We start from the raw sequence: 21,483 nt of genomic DNA on the forward strand, positions 1-21,483 counted from the left end.
GCAGCTCTGATTACCAGTTTGGACTAATGTATAGGAGGTACAGGTACAGCTCAAATGGTATAAGGTGAGCCTGTTGGGTCACCAACGCTTCGAATGGGTTTTCGTTGGTTACAGGGGCGGATCCAGAGGGGTAGTGCGGAGGTGCGCACCCCCATCCCCTTCAGAAAAACATTTCCTTGAGGAGCATTTCCCCCTAACCTTATGATTTCATGATTTATGTGCGCGCGCGCACTCACGCACGCAAACGCACACGCACACGCACCTCCAAAATCCTGGATCCGCCCCTGGGTTACAATTCATATCTCAACGTTTGTGCCTCTGTATGTGCAGCTATCTGTGAGCCTGCCTGTAGAGGGCGCCGTCAGTGTGTTGGACCCAACAGGTGTGAGTGTCCGAAGGGGTACACTGGGAGAAGATGCAATCTCCGTGAGTACAAACTGTTTCTTTCTTAAGCCTCCAAGCAGCAACATTTGAGTAATATATGCTGTAGAGACATTTCAGGAACCAGGGATGACTATAGCTTTACTGAATATCTTCCTTGGTCATTGCGTCAATAAATGCCATGTAATTGTGAGCTCGAGCTACCAAATCTATTTCGAGGCAAGATTTCCTTTACGAATGTCATACAGATCCACATATACAGTCAATCTCCTTTGTGTCGAAGTTGAAGGGGGCAACGGAAATATTTCGAGTTCCCGATGTTCGACACAACCGGAAAATATGATGATCAATCAAGGAATACACAGGGACCAAGTTATTACTGATGACCGCAAGTTCGACACATAATGGTTCGACACAACAGTGTTTGACTGCATATGTCTGCCCTGCTTACATAGACACATGGCCTTATAGGCACTGGATACAACGTCTAGACGTAGAAGGGCGGTGGGGTAGCCCAGTGGCTAAAGCGTTCGCTCGTCACGCCGAATACCCGGGTTCGATTCCCCACATGGGTGCAATGTGTGAAGCCCATTTCTGGTGTCCCCCGCCGTGATATTGCTAAAAGCGGCGTAAAACTAAACTCACTCACTCCCTCACTCTAGGCGTAAACGGGACAGGAACAACAGATCGTTGAGCGTTATCCATCTTTATTGCCCAAATATACCATTGTAATGTAAAACCATTGCAAAAACATCTGGCCTTATAAGAATGTCTTTGGGTAGTAGTGAGCCAGTGTTTTAATGCGCATGATTGACGTCACGTGGCACTGCCAGGAATCAATGGTTATTATTGTCTATTTTCAGCCGTGTGCGTTCCATACTGCCGGAATGGTGGCGTGTGCTACGAGCCTAACAAGTGTCGGTGTTTCTCTGGGTACACTGGTGACCAGTGCGAGCAGAGTGAGTCCAAACACTGGATTAAATAACGCGTTATTCTTGGTATCAGTACCGCGTTAATCTTTGTATGAGTACCGCATAATCTGGGTATCAGTAAAGGGTTAATACGGGTATCAGTACCGCGTTAATCTGGGTATTATTAACGGGTCAATCTGGGTATCAGTAACGGATTATTCTGGCTATCAGTAAAGGGTTAATCTGCAGGGTATCAGTAACTGGTAATTCTGGGTATCAGTAACTGGTAATTCTGGGTATCAGTAACTGGTAATTCTGGGTATCAGTAACGGGTTATTCTGGGTATCAGTAATGCGTTAATCTGGGTATCAGTAAAGGGTTAATCTGGGTATCAGTAATGCGTTAATCTGGATATCAATAAGGATTAATATGCAGAGTATGAGTTACGCGTTATTCTTGGTATCAGTAATGGGTCAATCTGGGTATCAGTAACATTTTAATCTGGGTGCCACTAAACCGTTATTCTTGGTATCAGTAACAGGCCAATCTAGGTATCAGGAATGGGTTAATCTGGGTATAAGTAAAGTGTTAATCTGGGTATCAATAAAAGGTTAATCTAGGTATCAGTAACCAGTTAATCTAGGTATCAGTAACCCGTTAATCTGGGTATCGGTAACCCGTTAATCTGGGTATCAGTAACCCGTTAATCTAGGTATCAGTAACCCGTTAATCTGGGTATCGGTAACCCGCGGCCGTTAATATGGGTATCGGTAACACGTTAATATGGGTATCGGTAACACGTTAATATGGGTATCAGTAACCCGTTAATTTAGGTATCAGTAACCCGTTAATCTGGGTATCGGTAACCCATTAATCTAGGTATCAGTAACCCGTTAATCTTGGTATCAGTAACCCGTTAATCTAGCTATCAGTAACCCGTTAATCTAGGTATCAGTAACCCGTTAATCTGGGCATCGGTAACCCGCGGCCGTTAATATGGGTATCGGTAACCCGTTAATCTAGGTATCAGTAACCCGTTAATCTAGGTATCAGTAACCCGTTAATTTGGGTATTGGTAACCCGCGGCCGTTAATATGGGTGTCGGTAACACGTTAATTTAGGTATCAGTAACCCGTTAATCTGGGTATCGGTAACACGTTAATCTGGGTATTGGTAACCAGTTAATCTAGGTATCAGTAACCCGTTAATCTAGGTATCAGTAACCCGCGGCCGTTAATATGGGTATCGGTAACACGTTAATCTGGGTATCGGTAACCCGTTAATCTGGGTATTGGCAACCAGTTAATTTAGGTATCAGTAACCCGTTAATCTAGGTATCAGTAACCCGCGGCCGTTAACATTGGTATCGGTAACACGCTCATTTAGGTATCAGTAACCCGTTGATCTGGGTGTCGGTAACACGTTAATCTGGGTATCGGTAACACATTAATCTGGGTATCAGTAACACGTTAATCTAGGTATCAGTAACCCGCGGCCTTTAATATGGGTATCGGTAACACGTTAATCTGGGTATCGTTAACCCGTTAATCTGGGTATCAGTAACACGTTAATCTAGGTATCAGTAACCCGCGGTCATTAATACGGGTATCGTTAACACGTTAATATGGGTATCAGTAACACGTTAATCTGGGTATCGGTAACACGTTAATATGGGTATCAGTAACAAGTTAATTTAGGTATCGGTAACACGTTAATTTAGGTATCAGTAACCCGTTAATCTCGGTATCGGTAACACGTTAATCTGGGTATCGGTAACTAGTTAATGTAGGTATCAGTAACCCGTTAATCTGGGTATCAGTTACACGTTAATCTAGGTATCAGTAAACCGCGGCCGTTAATCTGGGTATCGGTAACTAGTTAATTTAGGTATCAGTAACCCGTTAATCTGGGTATCATTTACACGTTAATCTAGGTATCAATAACCCGCGGCCGTTAATCTAGCCATCAGTAACCCGTTAATCTGGGTATCAGTAACCCGCGGCCGTTAATCTGGGTATCAGTAACACGTTAATCTGGGTATCGGTAACTAGTTAATTTAGGTATCAGTAACCCGTTAATCTGGGTATCAGTAACACGTTAATCTAGGTATCAGTAACCCGCGGCCGTTAATATGGGTATCGGTAACACGTTGATGTGGGTATCAGTAACCAGTTAATTTAGGTATCGGTAACCCGTTAATATGGGTATCAGTAACCCGCGGCTGTTATTCTGGGTATCGGTAACACGTTAATCTGGGTATCGGTAACACGTTAATATGGGTATCAGTAACCCGTTAAGCTAGGTATCAGTAACCCGTTAATCAGTAATGTATTAGTCACTCCACATATATTTGTATCTGTTTAATGTCATTACGCAATGATTGAACAAAATGTTGCCCAGACAGGAAATATATGCCGGATTATGGAGATTGCTGGAGTACTCTGATAGGTTTACCCAGAATGAGAAGGGTATAAACTGCCCAGCAAAAGGACCTTTACACTTAAAAAGCGTGATAATTTTATCCAAGGTCCTAAAGAGAGCAAAGAGAATCAAATACATGGCCATGGATTATCCGTTTCTTCTTAAACCATAATCAAACATGAGTTTATACGTATACGTTAACAATTTGCCCACCAGTTTCAAAAAGCAAGTTATCATACAGATGTGATTGTTTCTTTATCCGGACTCCATGCCTGTGTTTCCTTCAGGCGTGTGCACCCCAGAGTGTCAGAATGGCGGCCGATGCTACACCAGGAACAGATGCCTGTGTCCATACGGTTTCACAGGACCAAGGTGTGAACTATGTGAGTGCTCAAGAGTTTGTACCCCTACATCTTTGTTTACCTCATCTTCATCAATGACATTTTGCAAAGAATACAGGCATACAAACTTCCGTAACACAGAGACCAGGGTCCACTTGCACAAAGTGTTCTTAGCGCTAAGACCGGTTTCAGTCAATGTTAGAGTATGATAGTACGTTCATCGTAGCGCTTAAATGACTTTGTGAAAGTGGGCCCTGCCTCTTATATTACACAGCCAGCAAATGATCAACAGTCGACCAAAATGTGCATTACATATAACAAGTTGAACATTTCCTTTTAATACCTTGCGTGTCATAATTTGCTGGAAGCGCTCGTAACATATGAAATTGTCATCCATATATGTGTTTGCACTTCTCTTTCTATGTTTCATTTTTTCAAAGAATAGCTAAAAAGGGAACAGCAATTTGTCACACTGAAAGCCCGTGTTCGATTCTCAAAATGCACCATGCGTAATATCATTACGTTAGTCCCCTTGGCGGCATGGCTGAAATATTGCTGAAACCAGTGTAAAACACTCGCTCTCTCTTCCGCTCTGAGGACTGAACTCTCTGAGGTGACCGAGAAGCGCACCACCTGAAACCAACGTTCATTTTTTGCTTTGGTTTGTCTTACATTGGGCTCAACGATAAAACGTTCAGTTGGAAGTATGTTTATCATGACACGTACATAACTGTTATGCATGCACAAAGTACGTAAGTTCAGATGGTAAGGGAAAAATGTGATTTCGTGTCCTTTCATTTTCATCATTTTTTTCTCATTTTGTTGCAGCTGCTGTTTGGGTTTTTGTGTTTCATCTTATCTTCACGTTATACTCATGAAGTTATACGTATCTCTGATGTCAAACTACATTGAACATGTCACGACATTCTCCAAAATATATAGTTAGCATATTACACTTTCCACAAATGGTATTTTGTCAGATGACATTGCAGTTTTCATAGTACGTTAGTAAATAACAAGACGATTATCAATCTGTATTTGAAGACACGCACATGCAAAATGAAATATTACATCCTTGGACAATCTTTTTTCATTCATAAAACATGTTCATGCTTGTTGCTACAGTAGGTTAATGTAGTACCATCGTCCGTACTTCACGGGTTGGTGTACTCTGCTGTCCTGCATTGCCCGTGAATACCCATGGCCGCTTTTAGATGTAGTAGAAACACGTATCTACAATAGGGCCTGCGAGGCGCTACTTCCGGTACTAAGCTGGTTCCCGGCTCCCTTTGCGATCGCCAACTTGCGATATGCAAGACGGGGCCCAGCTTACTTCCGGTACAAGATTTCCGATGACAAGCGTATATTCAAGAACCAGGGCCCTTAATCTCGAAACGTTCGTAGTCCTAAGAATTCTTAACTTTGATCGTAGCCAATGTGTTAAGAATGGGTTTAAGAAGTTCTTAGGGCTACGAACGTTTCGAGAATAGCTAGCCTGTGCCGTTTCCAAATTGCCAATTTGAAATATGACTTTACTAGCTCGGACCAAGTGTACAACCATGCCTGGCTTTCACAGCTGTTGACTATGACAGTTGATTAGTTGGCTAATTTGGGGAATTTTGTTATTCATGTATGGATTGTCGGTTCCTTACTATCAGCTGACAACCATGAGGCCATTCGAAAGGGTGTAAAGCGTTGTTTGTCACCGGAAGTACTAAGGTCTCGCGGAGTGCCGCGACCTACTTAGTCAAGAAACGATATGAGACGTGAGTTACTCAAGGAACTCGTGCTCACTCAGCTCCATGCATCGACTTTATATGAACCCTACCACATTCGTAACTACTCGTGTCATCCGGCAAGCCGGATGGCGTCTCGTACCCCCCTCGTGGCCCTGTCTAAGCGCAAACGGGCATGGAGATTAAAATAGTCTAGTACTATCGCCAAGGAAAGATAACTCTGAATTTTCAAACATGGCTCCTAGAATATCCTATATCCCGTGGGCAAAACAGCAATACAGTCATTCCCTTTGTAAATAGGTTCAAAGTTTCTGATCCTTTAGCTCAAAGTTTATGTTTAACTTGTGCTTTGCGTAGTTTAGCGAAGTTTCAAACTTTAACGGTGCCGCCATTTTCATGCTTCGAGATGCGTTTTACTACGTGGTTTGCCACGATTCTTGGCAATAATGGCGTACGATAGGGAAACGAGTCTTCTTGTAGGTCACGGAAAGAGGCGAGTAGTTACGAATGAACCCTACCATTGTCTAATACTGCCGCAATGTGTAGAGTATACGAGAAACGTCTGTAATGTAATCTCATTGGTCAGATTACCCTCTCGCTTCGACCAAGCAGCTGCTTGATTGGTTTGTTAAAATAGTCACAACAAAACGTGACCGTCAGTATTCACGGGTGATGGAAGACAGTAGTGTACACAAACCCTAGAAGTAATCCATGATGTAGTACAGACATTCCCTTCTATGCTATGGGACTTTGATTTTGTCTCCTGTGTTCTATATTTTGTGTCTATCCAATTTCATCATGCTACATCTATACCTTCATGCATGTTTTCGACAAATATGGCTGTCGTGCGATGGTAAACTGTAGCCTGTGTACCTCTTTGTATAGAATTAACACGTGACTTGACAATCTTGTTGACAGACATCCGGTAAACATTTGAGCAACTACATATCTCCATATTTCAATTTCCAAACAGCATTTCAATAATATTGTATCCTGTTTATTTTCTGATGAAATATTTCGTGTTTGTTTACGAAGTACTCATATTGAATTATAGAAATTTTGTAGTGATATATTCTGAAACAGTTCCATGAAAACAGATATTCACAACAATTCCATACGATGTTCTTTCTTCATTGCATTGGTGCTACAGCCTTATTGCTATCAGCTTATCATCAGGTGTCGGTGGTACCCCGGATATTCATCAAATTCCACGGTTGCGATTTTAATAATATACAAGGAAATTTTAATAATATGAAAAGAAAAAAGGTGTGGTCCTCAACCTTTTTCCAGGTGCCTAACATGACCATCAAGTCTATTTTGATTTCTACAGTGGCATGTCGAAGGCCTTGTCAAAATGGCGGAGTCTGTATTGGGCCTGAGAGATGTCGATGTGAGAAAGGCTGGAAGGGACAATATTGTGAAATTCCCATGTGTTACCCGCCATGTTTTAACGGAGGCACGTGCATAAGACCACACGAGTGTGCATGCCCACCAGGATATTCCGGTCGCTATTGTCAGGAAGGTATACGGTTTTCAGCGTTCGTGTTTTGACATGTTATGTGCTGTCTGCGTCTCAAAATGCCTTAGTTTGGCAAGGGCAAGGGACAAATGTGATTTTATACGTTGTTTCGGTCGTAAGTCAGAGGAATATAGCAGGCACTCAAATTCAAAGGCAGCCATGTTTGTTCCTTGGCCTACCTGCTGTTTCATGTGACCTTCACCTTGTATACTGTAGGGGTTGCAACGTAACGTGGTCTCGATTCTGTTGATATCACGATATTAGACTTACGATACCATATTTCGTGATAATAAACTCAAATATTAGCACAGGACAACTTCATCCCTATCAAAGTACAACCATGGGCCTTGCAGAAAATATCTACTTTACGCGTACAAGTTAGCTACGGACAGGCCGCTTTCTGAAGAGCACCTGGTGTCCACATAGGTCCCAGTTAGGTTACTCATTCCATAAGATGTAAAGAGTTCCGTATGAGCGTTTATGAGAGAGTGTTTGCTTGCGTGTGTGGATTAGGGTTCGGGAGGTTTATTTTGAAAGCATTTCCAAAGTCTTCTGCTCTTGTCCTATATCGTCAACGACACTAATTAAGAATCTTTATAAGTCAAGTAAAAATTTTTTTACAAATACCTGTCGTTAAATATAAACGAATTCGGTTTTCGCAATGAAGACTCTTTATTAATGTATATTTCGGAAGGATTCAACAAAATTCTGACTTTTTGGAATTTGAAATAAGAACTTACCGCTCCTCCAGGCCTTCAATAGAAAATTTGAGTTCTGCTCTCTGAAACCGGCTTAATGGTATGACTAGCCTGTGTCTCTGGCTAAACAGCTGATTTGTTATAGTCTTTGCGCTAAGATCGCTTTGTTGAACAGGTCCCTGAACGTTCCCCCTATTGTATACACGAGTGGGGTACTTGCAAATCAGAAAAGTATAATAAAAAATAGATAGCATATCTATTTCACAATTATTTAATTACCATGTGAAATGTAATTTTATTCCGTGATCGTCCAAAATTGGTATTCATGTGTTTCTCGAAGGTTAATTTACAATGATAATATAGGTTATATCTTTTTATGTTAGCTGTATGAACATATTGATAAATACTGCGAATCAGTAAAAGGAGTTTTAGTATCATATTTCCATTTCTCAACTATGGAATACTGTAAGGATATTTCGCTTTCCTCGGATGTTTTAGTCTAGCACGTTATGCGTTGAAGCAACTCTCCAAAGTTTAAGATTGCCAACATGCAGGAATGAAAACATGCACCTTGCAGTACTCCATACTGAGCAAAATAAAAATTAGATGTTCTTTGATTAAAACCAATATGTCGATGATCTGTAAGAGTTAGATGTTGATGTCCATGTCTATATGAGAATAATTAACGATAAAAGAGATGTGTCATGATAATTTCTCTTCCCCAGCCATCTGTATTCCGCCGTGCCTCCATGGTGGCAAATGTAAACGGTTTAACGTATGCAAATGTGGATACGGTTACACAGGGGAGAGGTGTGAACGAGGTGGGTCTGCTATCAGTCTGTGCCAGCAACATTTACGAACCTTGAACTCTTTGTTCAGTTATCTCCCCTTGAGCCAATTTGGCTAAAAAATAAGAGACCGAATGCCACTTTCGTTGAAATTCGCCTTAAAGTACAATGTATGTTATATTTCGATCAGTGATCTGGAAATGTTTATGAACTCAACTCTGTAAAAAAAACGAAATTTGAAGCGAATTACATCTGAAATGGTATTTGTGTTCACAACAATCAGTCTGATTGTCTCCCCTTATCAAAGGCCAAATCAGCGTACATTTAGCGCCTGCAACTCTTGCAAATTCTGCTTAACAGGTGTCCTTAAATTACGCCCTGCTACAGCGTGCCTGTTCTTTACTGTTGTTGTACCTTCTTATGGAGATGTTGTAAAGGTGATAGTATCTCTACTCCATAAATATACTCTGTTCTAACATCTTTGTGATGGAAGCATATTAGCAGTACATCTTCAGCTTGTAACTAACACTCTTTTCCAATGCTCATCATTTTCTTCGTGCGAGCCCTCTAAAGCATGTTAAATCATGTCAATTACCACAATGTCATTTTACCTTCCATCATTTGAATCATAGTTCCCGCTATTTCATTTTACATTCTGCCAAATTCGAGCTAAGGTAACGCTCTTGAAGTCTCCTTAGATGACATCATTTCCTGATTGTATGCGGTTGTCTCCCCTTACCTAGCTTCCTGTCGCCCTAAGTGTATGAATGGAGCCAGGTGCGTGGGTCCGGACCGGTGTTCCTGTCCCTCGGGCTGGACTGGGAGGCGGTGTGACAAAGGTAATAGTACAGTGTGTGATGCATGCCTTTATAGCAATTATATCATACATTGTTTGTTTGTTGTTTAACGCCGCACTCAGACATATTCCACCTATTTGACGGTAGTTTGTAAATATTCAGTTCTGGACAAACTAGTGATTGATGTTAGGATATCTGTAATTTGATATCATACCATGACATTAATTTATCGACATTGACTATAAATCATAGTGAGTAAATCACAATAATGAAAACACATATTCATGATATTATCAAATTGACAACACTAAGGATATCATCAAATCATGTACCTTCAGTTGTCTGTTAAACTCAGATCACGATATCAGTAGTCGAATGACATCAGTAAGCATCATTCTGTGACAGTGACTGTGATGATCATATCAGTGGTTATTATCAATAAATCAACATCTAATGTCATACATACCATAAGATATGTAATGATATCAGGAATCATATTTAAGATATCGAACATCAAATACAACGAGCTGCCATACTGATAACTATTTTGTACATTCAGGATGTATTCGTATTTAAAATAATTCTCTTCCAGACAGGGACATCGTTGGATGTCCCCGCTCATCCGTCATTTTTAAGGGGCAGCTGGGACCTTAATTAGCCATAAATAACACCATGAGCGGAAGTGGTCCAAAAACCCCTTTCCTATACTACTCGTTCGGTCTGTGAATGACATTTGCAAGTGATACGTAAAAGGAGGAAGGAATTTATGCATGTCAGCTACTGTACTACGAGGAATACGACGTTTTTGAGTGTATGGTGAAGAAATAAGAAAATACTCTTCCTCATATTACAGTTGTTGATATACGTAAATTGTTTCCATATATTGTGAGCATGTCTGTGATGCAACATCCTCTCTTTCGTCAGCCGTGTGTCATCTACCGTGCCAGAACGGAGGAGTGTGCTTCAAGCCAGACATCTGCGTGTGTAGGCGGGGGTACGCCGGTGCCAGCTGTCAGAAACGTGAGTCAGGCATACCCATGTGATATAGAAAACACACATTCTGTATCAAATACGTCTTTAAAGCTGTGCATCATATGAAAAAGCGTGGCACCCCAGCAATATTCCAGCTGGCGGCGGTCTGTAAATAATTGACTCTCGACCAGAGAATCCAGTGATCAACAGCATGAGCTTCGAACTACGTAATTTGGATACGATGACATGTGTCAACCGAGTCTGCGAGCTTGACCACCAGATCCTGTCAGTCGCCTGGATAACTGGAGACTAATTTTAACCCGGATCGTCACGGGTTTTGATGAATAAAGAATCATGTATTATTGTAACGGAGACATCACGACTAATAATAATAATGTGTCCATGTAGATAGCGCCTGATTCCACACTAGGTATGCTCATAGCGCTAACAATGAAAGCACAGCACATTATTACCCCGGATAACCCAAGCTGCCTGTTAGGCGCTAGAACATTATAGTCTGATTATCCCACCCGGTAGCCATTTTCTGCTGGGTGAACAAAAGCACGTTTGAACAAACTCACTTGCCTAAGGTGAGACCACATGTATCACATGTGCTTGTTTGTGGAGCAGGACTGATGTCCTAGAAAGCTGTCACCCATCCAAAGACTCTCTGCGCCCAACGTAGCTTGTAATTAACTTCGCCTGATTTGTGACCTGCACACCACGACTGTGACTTAAATGTGGAGATGTTTCAAAACATTGATTTCATTTTCAATTAGGGTTTAATTTCAACCACGCCCATCAATCCACAATGAATTCCATACGACTTCTACTTGCAGCATTGTGTTGGCCACGATGTCGTCACGGCGGCCGATGCATAGCCCCGCAGACATGTCGCTGTAGACGAGGTTTCAGAGGGCGTTTCTGTCAACGGAGGCTCAGATGGGTAAGAGAGAATTCAGATATGGACGTCCTTATGATGTAAATATATCATTCTCATTGATATTCCGACGGCCATATTTTCTAAGAGATCGTTCAACCAAAACACAAACTGCAATAATATAATTATTATCATATATAAATATCTGACCGCTAAATATGTGTACATTTCGTAGCTTCAGACGGGGTTCCAATCGCTTCGAAAGTTTGGTCTTCGGATAAATATTAGATCATAATGCATAGAACGAATTCCTGTTTTAGATTATTCGAACATATATTAAATTATATTTAACATCTGTAACAACCGACCTTTCTCGTTGTATAAATCACGAAATTAATGCATTATAGAAATAATGCGAGACTCGCGATCTAGCCACAAATACGAGAAGATCTAGCCACAAATACTTGATATTATTGCAAGAAATGCTCACATTCGCCATCATTTCTAAAATATATTTAATATAATTTATAATTTTTTATATAATTTGTTTTGCGTCATTTTAATGATGCGAGTGAAACTCTCTCGCATTGTGCGCATTAATTTCTGCTCGCATTAACTATCAATTAGACGTTGTGTCTTGTGACCTAACTGACGTGTTGATAAGGAGAAGGCAAGTTGTCATTTGTCTCTGCAGTTTGTGTTCGTTGTTTGTGTGCTAGAGCTGCGCTCTGTTTGCCATGTTTGATAGACCCACATAGTAAATCTGGGCCATAAAACTAACAGTAAATTTGAAGTGAATGTAGTTGACGTGAAATGTAAATCATTAATTTATGTCCTGCTAAGGTATTGCCAATACAGTCAACATTGTTTTACCTAAAAGTATCCCCAATACGTTTGACTGTTTATGGCGTTACAAAGTATCCTATATTGTATATCATGTTTTAATGTTGACTTATATGGAGGGGCGGCACGCCGGTAAGGTGCCTAGTGATTAAACCGTTCGCCTGCCACGCCAACTTTACGGGTTCGATTCCCCACATGGGTACAATGTGTGAAGCCCATTTCTGGTGTCCCCCGCCGTGATATTACTGGAATATTGCTAAAAGCGGCATAAAACCCAACTCACCAAATTATGTGGAGAAATGTGTTTTATCTGTTTCACAAGAAATCCGCATGAAGGAAAAGGGTAGAATCATCAAAAACGAATCGCTGTCCAGTGATGTCAATGAATATATAGATTAGATAATACTTTCTCACGAAACTTGGAGGCTACAAGCTTATAGTTTACAGATTGTGTGTTAGCGCTTTGAGCATGTGCCTTGTACATGGAAAAAGACACAATATAAATTCACATTTATTATCACTGCTTTTAGGAAGCCGCTGTGCTTGATAATGAAATAAAATAATTTCTGACATAAAATAATAAATGTAAATGGCCATATTTCTTAAAGTATTAATTTTTAATGAAGATATTACAGAGACAAATTTGTGAATATTTGAATAAGCATAAACCAGTCTTTAGATATATATTATTAGTAAATACATTTAAAGCATACTAGCTTGGAGCGATTTTCATCTTTAACAAAATCTCGATTACTTTGATTACAATATTTTAATTGTCTATGCATTGTTTTATCCCTTCCTAATCACAGGGGCGTGTCACGCTTAGAAACAGCGTTAGAAAGACATATAGGTATATAGACCCTACCCTAGTACTATATAAAAGGAAAGGGATGTAACGACGGAACCACCCCCTCCTCAATCTAAGTTAGATTTCACCACGTAAACTATTTTTAAGGCCCCGTCGAAGCCTACGGATCGAAAGCGAGATGATTTCCCTACAAAATGAGCTAGAAATGGTCACAATCAGAACATTATTTCAAAAGTTATACGCCACGACTCACCGAAAACAGCTACCTCCGCAATTCCAAGCCAAAATCATGAAGCACCCAAGACAGCGAAAACTCACCTTTTAATTAAGAAATACACTTCTCTCTACCACCATGTATAGTGTAATAAAACACACTTTCGCCCTGAACTATTATAACGTTAAAGCACTCGGACGCAAGCGAAGTGTATTTCTTTTCTAAGATGCCAAATTTAATACTTTCTAAAGATAATTACGATTAATTTAAGGCAGAAAACAAACGACGGTGTCGGTGACCTAAATTAAGAATCCTCGCACAGGGCTAACTGGCGCGCTGTTCTATTGATGTGTCTGCCCCCTACATTAAGACGAACGTAACCAGAAAAAATCAAATGATAACAGTTTGATGACGGTTTACGTTCGGATTAAATATCTTCTCTGAATTATTTTAATTACATCTGTCATTAACGTAAACCATATGGGACAATATGAACGTTGCATTTCTACTACCAGCGTAAGTTTAGATCAGTACATCCAGAGGAAGTTGAGTAGTCAAGCGACATTCCACAATTGCATTGTTGGAATGTAAACATTACGAACGTTACCGTGTCGCTGAAAACTTGTGAGTCGAACTGACACATTTTAACCGTCGTAAAACATAAACGTAATAGTGTTTCCACCAGTGATGTTAGCTGCGTGAAGCAACTGCAAACCAAGAAACGGGATGCAACGGGGTAGTTTACTGTAGGAGGCCGTACGAGGCGATGACAACTGACATGCATCGTGACGTCGCTTACATTGTGACGTAATGTAAAATGGTTCGATTACGAGGGGGGCACACTAGAATGTCGCAGTGATGGTATAACGTCATTCAATTGTTACGTCATCAAAAAACTATACCTTTATTTAGGGGCTAACTGTACTGTGTTTGACGAATTGGGGACGTATACCGGTGGTTATATAGCCACAAATTTAGTTATATCGGCGACGCGTAAGCGGAGCCGATATAACGTTAAATTTGCGGCTATATAACCGGGCTATATAACCACCGGTATACGTCCCCAATTCGTCAAACACAGTACAGTTATCCCCATTCTAATTCAACTCGTTTTACGCTGTTTTTTTCGTGAAAGAAATTCATCATTTAAACCAGGTCAAAGTTTCTCTAGGTCAAAGGTTAATCATATCACTCCTTCAACTTACACCATCGCCAGAGAAAGTAGTTCCCTTTTCAAACTACACACGTTTATTATGTGCACACAGACTAATTTGACAATGAAGAATAGAGCTTAGTGTTATAGATAAAATGGACGGTATTATGATGAAACCGCCCTCTAGTTACAGAAATGAGCGGCCCACTGATTCCTCAACTACGGGCCATTATCAGTTCTGTTGTCAAATGACGTCATAGCAGGTGACGTCACGCTCCATAATGACGTCATAAACCTTGTTTCATGATCTAACAGTGTTGGGTCAACAGCCCGTTGCGAGTAAGTTGTTTGAACTTAAAATTAAATTTATGATACTGTTTTGTCCTTTTTAACACAAATTCCACCCATTTTAGCTGGATAGGGGAGTTAATTGACCAATGACTTCTGCAAATGACAATGTCCTGCGAAACAGCGTTACCCCAATAGTGTAGGGATACATTCAAAGGTTTCGGTGAATCGGTTTTCAAATTGCGACCGTATATGCTGATTATACGGTCGGAAATTTATAGCATTGACCAATCAGAACTCGTGTTACATACTAAGTTGAATTAGAATGTCTGATAATGTCTTTTTAACGCTGTTTCTAAGCGTGACACGCCCCTGTGTTCCTAACTAGATAATATTTATGAAAACTACAAAAAAATCTATTGTTAAGGATTGAAATCCAGCAGATATGTATATCAAACAGGTTTGTGTGGATATATCTTTTCATTTAACCAACTTAAACTAAATGGAAACAAAAATGCAATGACCTCTGTACCTTGGTACATGTTGCCTACCTTTACTATAATACATCATTCCATTTACCCGTGAAGAATTGATCTTCGGTAACCCATGGTGCTTGTCGTAAGTGGCGACTAACGGGTGGTCAGGCTCGCTGACTTGGTTGACACACGTCATCGCTTCCCAATTGCGTAGATCGATGCTCAAGCTGTTGATCACTGGATTGTCTGGTCCAGACTCGATTATGTACAGACCGCCGCCATATAGCTGGAATATTGCTGAGTGCGGCGTGAAACTAAACTCACTCACTCACACCATTCCATATCCCGAATTTTCCTCCTAGGGCAGGCGCATAGAGTCCTATAATGGGAAATCGTATGTGAAAATACGAATGATGTTGAAATGCCTTGATAAGAGCTGCGCAAAATCCGCCAGTCGTGAGTTGCCATAGTGACTAGTCGCTATTCTAAACCCATTTGTGTCATCTTTATAGTGACCAGATTAATTCTAACTGACACACACCACGTAGAAGACTTAGAAAGTCGATTAATCCAGATTGATGAGGAAGCGTAACAAAGAATAACTTTTGATAGCAGGTATCTGAGTAGAGATAGACGCACATGGCTGTAGATAGCGATTTCCTAGTGGATGAGCTATGTCCTTGTATATACATAGCAGCTGATATGGTAGATAAAGGTTGTGGTGAAGGTTTTTGCCTTTGACATTCATTATAAACACTTGCAACTTTTTTACTTGTATGTATATACATGTATATATGCTTTTTTTAAATGCTCTTGTATTCATAATCATGTTGTCTTTTGTTATGTGTTTGTTGACGTCGTATATTTTTATGTCTGTCCAACGTGGATAATGGTATTTATTTTGCGGGAGCATTAAAAACCACATGTCGAAAATAATATTTCTAGTATTGATATTGTCGTAGACGTTAATCGCCGCCAAGGCCGATAAACGTAATTTTAGATGTCATCCAACACCAAATCAAAGTCAATGTCGCCGCCAAAGGTCAAGGTCGATAAACGTAATTTTAGACGTCATCCAGCACCAAATCAAAGTCTATGTTGCTGGTGGGCAGGGCTATATATTGCCTGACAATCCATTATATACATGTATGTTGTACTTGTATGTGTGTGGGGAATGTGTTATGTGCGTGGCTCGTGGCTTTTGTCTTGTGTCTTGTGTCAAAGGTGGAAAATGCGTTAGAGTAGATCGTCTTTCTTCTATCACTAATTGCGAAATTAAGAAGTCCGGTGAACGATCTCACGTACACAGAGGATCTAATACTTTTTCACTAGAATATTCAGAATATGTGTATACATATTTTTTTTTAAAATATCTGGTAATAATATTTTTCACAGTATTGTCCTAGGTCTGTTTGCTAGACTCTGGTGACGAAATCAGAAAACATATTCAGTTCAAGACCGGAAGATCCAGGTTAGAATTGGTCTTCAGTAACCCGTGCTTGTCGTAAGAGGCGACTAACAGGATCGGGTGGTCAGGTTCGCTTATTTGGTTAACACATGTCATCGTATCCCAATTGGGTAGTCGATATTCATGCTGTTGGTTACTGGATTGTCTGGTCCAGACTCGATTATTTACAGATTGCCGCCACATAGCTGGATTATTGCTGAGTGCGGCATTAAACAATAAACAAAACAAACAAACAAACAAACCCCTTAGCAATTTAGCATAGTTAATAGGGATCGAAAAGTGAAATATGTAGTTGTGAATTGTAGGGGGTTTAAGCTGCGTCAAGTGACAGTTTTGATATTTTGGTATTACACGACCAGGAATCGAAAGACTGACCTCCCGCCCTCAAAGCAGACACTCCATCCACTAGACTATGCAATGAGTTAAAAACGAGTAAAGTTTCTCTCCCTCAAAATAAACCATCTCTAAGCAATTATAACTTAATACCAAATATGGAAATTTGCGCTTACGCTCACCTATGTTCTAGTTAATGTATGTTGCGAGGCTACGGTATAGTAAACGTAATGTACGTCCTGTCAAGTGGTCAATGTTAAAAACTGTATCTGTCCGTTGCTTACAAACCTGGGTCTATTACTGCTTACTCCTGCAATAAATAAACATCAATGTGTACACTGTATTGAAGACCAGAATTTGTTTTGTGTGCGTTCCAGTATTTGTTTTGTTCCATCTGTTTGTGTTGGATACCATGTACTGTACACTTGCTTTAATACGGGGGAAGAGGATTTTTCAAGGTCGCTTTAATCCTATAACTTGATAACCACCTATTTAAGCTTTGGGATACGCCAAAGATATCCGGGTCACGTTGACCTAGATTGTCCGATATTTCCCACCTGTTCACACAGTCAGGTGTGTTTCAGTGGACTCAACGAGCTTCCCCTACCACCACAGTCATGACCACCGCCGTGGTAACGCCGCATGCTGATGACGTTGACGTTGATTCTTAATTTCAAATTTATTTGCTCCAGTTTACAGTTAGGCCGTATTTTTTCATGCTTGGTTTATTAAATTTGTACTAAAACTGTAAAATACATCTTTCATATGAATATATGGTAATGGAATAAGATAAAAATTAATTAATATAACATGACTATACACGGCAAGAAGAATATAAATTTTAAATTTGTGATTTTTTCGACACATCCGTGAACCAAGTACTGAAGAGTATGCCTCAAATCGTTTGAGTTATTATTCATATGAATTCATGTTTTTCTCTTTTCTGCATTGAGCAATTTCAACATCAAAAATATGTTTTCGATCATTGAAAGGTCGAATGGAGAATTTACATTAATAGCAAACGAATGCGTTCCCTTGCAATTAATCTGCTTGCTATAATGCTGTTGCGTTTAGAATTGGAGGCATTGAATTGGTTTGCCTTGAGGCTATTTGATCATGTATGTGATATGTGCAGATCAGTTTGTGCTATGATCTTTGATACTGCAAATATTTTGTTTTGTGTTTCAAGATCTATGAGTAGCTTACCTACTTGTGTCTAAGTATGCTTCCGCGGCTTTTCAGTTTATATTTTACTAAAATTTAAGCTTATACTGTTTGTTTGGGATTTTTTTCTATTCTGTACGTAGTACTAAATGGGACATACAATTAAATATTCATATGCGTAATATCAAATAGACGTCTTTACATCAGATATACACTTATAATGTATATATTTTCTAACGATATTATATTTGTTTTGAAGCAATGTAATATGAAGGATAAGACATACATTCACCCTCACTATTTAAGCTCCTTATCAAGTGACTTTGTATCAGCGAATAGATATATAACATTGCTATGAATTTTCTTTACAGGGATGAAGACTGAAAAAACGCACCTCCCAAGCTACTTCAGATATTACTTCAGATAACCTCACGTGATGACGTGTCAGGATGAAGTAACCTCGCATGTCATTGGTCGAAAAATCTTCAGAGCACCAATCGCAGTTGAAGTTGCTTGGGCGCGTCATTTGAAAATGACGTCTCTACTAATTTCAAAGACACGCGAAGTTCCAGGCATATCCTGTACTAATTCTAATTCCAAACAATGTTCAGATTCTGTGTATATTTGGCACTACACTCAAGTGCCGTTTTTCATTGTTAATCTTTAAGGTGCTATGTATGTTCGGACAGTATTAGATAGTGTATTGCCTCAATATTTAGCTTATCAGGACGTAGATCTGTGAACATTATGCTTGAGCTGTTAATATGTATATAAGAACTTCAGTCCACGTGTATGTTTCGTGTTATTACATGTACTTTGATTTGCCTCCCAAAATATGAAAGCGGGTCGTTCAGTCTACGGCGCCGCAACTCGCTTACAGAGTTACCTCCCTTCGCCGTGGTCTTGGCGTTTAATATCAGATTCGCCTAAATTGTAATCCTTGATTTGTAAACGCAGTACACGTGTTTGTGGTATACGTCTATAGTCTGTGTCTGTTTGGGGCTTTACTTTAACATAAACTGGTATATTGTGATACAACCGAAACACTTATCAAAGGAGGCGATTGGGTAGCCTTGTGATTAATGCTTTCCCTCGTCACGCCGAAGACCCGGGTTTGAATCCCCACATGGTTACAATGTGTGAAGCCTGTTTCTGATGTCCCCCGCCGTGATATTGCTGGAATATTGCTAAAAACGGCGTACGGTAAACTTAAAGATGCTCAGTCAGTTATTCCCATTCAGCTCGTGAACAAATTGCAAGTTAACACAATTCTCGAAACAGTTTGATTACACGTCCAAATACCATCTCCACTGTTTGAAACTCAAGTTTACCGTATCACTCAAGCAGTTTATTAATATCTCAACAAAAGCCTCATCTTGTAGATGAAGGCGCCGCGATTCACTTGCGTCCCGTGTTTTTTATCGTGAGTTCGAATCCCGGAGTCTGTCGGTCTTTGTTTCTGGATTCATCACGACTGTACCAGTACTCGGGGGCATCTTAGAGTGCATCACATGGACTTTCCTCCGAGATGCTGTTCAAGGCGGCGTTAAACCACACTGGCTTGCTCTAGTGTACCACAGAGACAATGCACCAGGTCCACACAATTAGTTCAACCAACCCGGGGCGGCGGGGTAGCCTAGTGGTTAAAGCGTTCACTCGTCACGCCGAAGACCCGGTTTCTATTCCCCACACGGGTACAATGTGTGAAGCCAATTTCTGGTGTCCCCCGCCGTGATATTGCTGGAAGATTGCCAGCGGCGTAAAACCATACTCACCCACTTAATCATTCAACCGAACTGGTAATGAGCAAACCACGTTGGTACATAGTACCTTTTCGAAAGTCTACCTGTGTAACCAAGCGTTAGTGTTATAGTTGTTATTGTTGTGTTATAAATGCGTGTATTCCTATGTCTTTGTACAATAATCATAATGCTATGCATCTGTCTTCTATGTCATTCCCGTTGAATCATCCATACTTTAAATACCATATTTCCTCTCATAAGCGCCGGATCTCTAATAAGCGCCGGGGGTCAAGCAGCTCACTAACAATTACGGTAATTAGACCCAGTGAGCGCCGGGCCTCTAGTAAGCGCCGGGTCTGGAACTCCATTGAAAAAATAAGCATCCAGGCGCTTATTAGACGATATACGGTACATCTGGTCGTCGCAGCAACAATGATAACCCAGCAGCAGTTGGTGAACTACTTGGTGGTGATCCTCCATGTCTTGTTTTGTATAATGTCAGGGAATCTGTGGTGTTCTATTCGCATAATGATTTTACTCTTTGTCAGTTTTGATGCACTTTCAATTAAGTTACTGGTGCTGAACATTTGCATGTTGATCTAGAACGTAGGAACGCCGATTACGTTGACAAAAATGGCATTTTAAGATTCATTGTAAGTTCTTCTCAGATTGGTTTTCGTTCTCAGATTGATACTTATAGCTCTAGAGTTGTTTGATGCACCTTCCATCAAATTCGACCTTTGAAAATAAGTCGTAATAAAACATACCAGTATAAGCGATCTAGGGAACATTTGGTTTGGACGGTAATATATCTGCTGAAAACGATCTGGAGAACTATTTCAAAATATCGGTATGTTTGATTTTCTGTTTTATGGTCTTTTTAAACTGTGATATAACTGATTCAACCTCTCAAACGTACAAATATCAATTTGAAATATTTTATATTCCTGTGCCTTGTCCCTTTCTCAAAATTATTACAAAAATCTGCATAGGTAAAACGGCAACATCGTTACTGTGTTAGACATTTGGTTTTTTAAAAAAGGAAGCTATTGTGCTGATTCGCTTAATGGTACACAGCCTTAGTCATTGTTTTTACATGTTAGAAAACATCATATTTTTGTTAGAAGAATTAGGAGTCTAATAAGTCGTTATTTCTTGAAACCCAGTGTGTATATTTGCATTCACACACTTGTAAATGGATTAAAATTTATTAATTTATATATGTGATTAAATTTTATCTTTATCTGTGGCGTCTCGGGTTTATATTCTGGTCTGCAATTAGCGGGTCCCCATTCTCCTCCCACAGAGGTTACTTGTCATATCTTGCTACGTATCTCTGTTCTAATACGGCCATATTTCCCAGTTCTCGTAAAATCCCCTAGCGGCAAAAAATCGCATCACGAATTATCTCCCTTCTTGTTATCCAATCAGAACACGTTTTACATCGACTTAGATCCAACTTGACTAATGCAAGCAAATGCAGGGCCAAAAATATCCATCCTCTACCGGGGATTTGTGTTGATGTGACACACAAGGCATTTAATAGCTAA

The 21,483-nt window shown here is 40.1% G+C and overlaps 1 protein-coding gene across 4 annotated transcripts in view; it reads left to right on the forward strand.

Moving 5' to 3' along the window:
* The window catches only part of LOC124291157 (von Willebrand factor D and EGF domain-containing protein-like), a 126,789-nt gene extending 105,613 nt beyond the window's left edge, over positions 1-21,176 (forward strand). The window contains exons 26-35 of one of the 4 annotated variants that reach the window (XM_046728082.1): positions 331-426; positions 1,245-1,340; positions 4,001-4,096; positions 7,121-7,312; positions 8,733-8,828; positions 9,539-9,634; positions 10,517-10,612; positions 11,404-11,510; positions 15,589-15,682; positions 18,563-21,176. In XM_046728082.1, coding sequence (XP_046584038.1) covers positions 331-426; positions 1,245-1,340; positions 4,001-4,096; positions 7,121-7,312; positions 8,733-8,828; positions 9,539-9,634; positions 10,517-10,612; positions 11,404-11,510; positions 15,589-15,682; positions 18,563-18,618 — 1,025 coding nt within the window. In that variant the 3' untranslated portion in view covers positions 18,619-21,176. Of the gene's footprint in view, positions 1-330; positions 427-1,244; positions 1,341-4,000; positions 4,097-7,120; positions 7,313-8,732; positions 8,829-9,538; positions 9,635-10,516; positions 10,613-11,403; positions 11,511-15,588; positions 15,683-17,611; positions 17,660-18,562 lie in introns of all 4 variants that reach the window. The other 3 variants (XM_046728083.1, XM_046728084.1, XM_046728085.1) reach the window with 3 other exon arrangements.
* Positions 21,177-21,483: the final 307 nt, after the last annotated feature.

This window comes from Haliotis rubra, unplaced genomic scaffold (assembly GCF_003918875.1).
Source record: "Haliotis rubra isolate DU_JTF1 unplaced genomic scaffold, ASM391887v1 Scf483, whole genome shotgun sequence".
NCBI lineage: Eukaryota > Metazoa > Mollusca > Gastropoda > Lepetellida > Haliotidae > Haliotis > Haliotis rubra.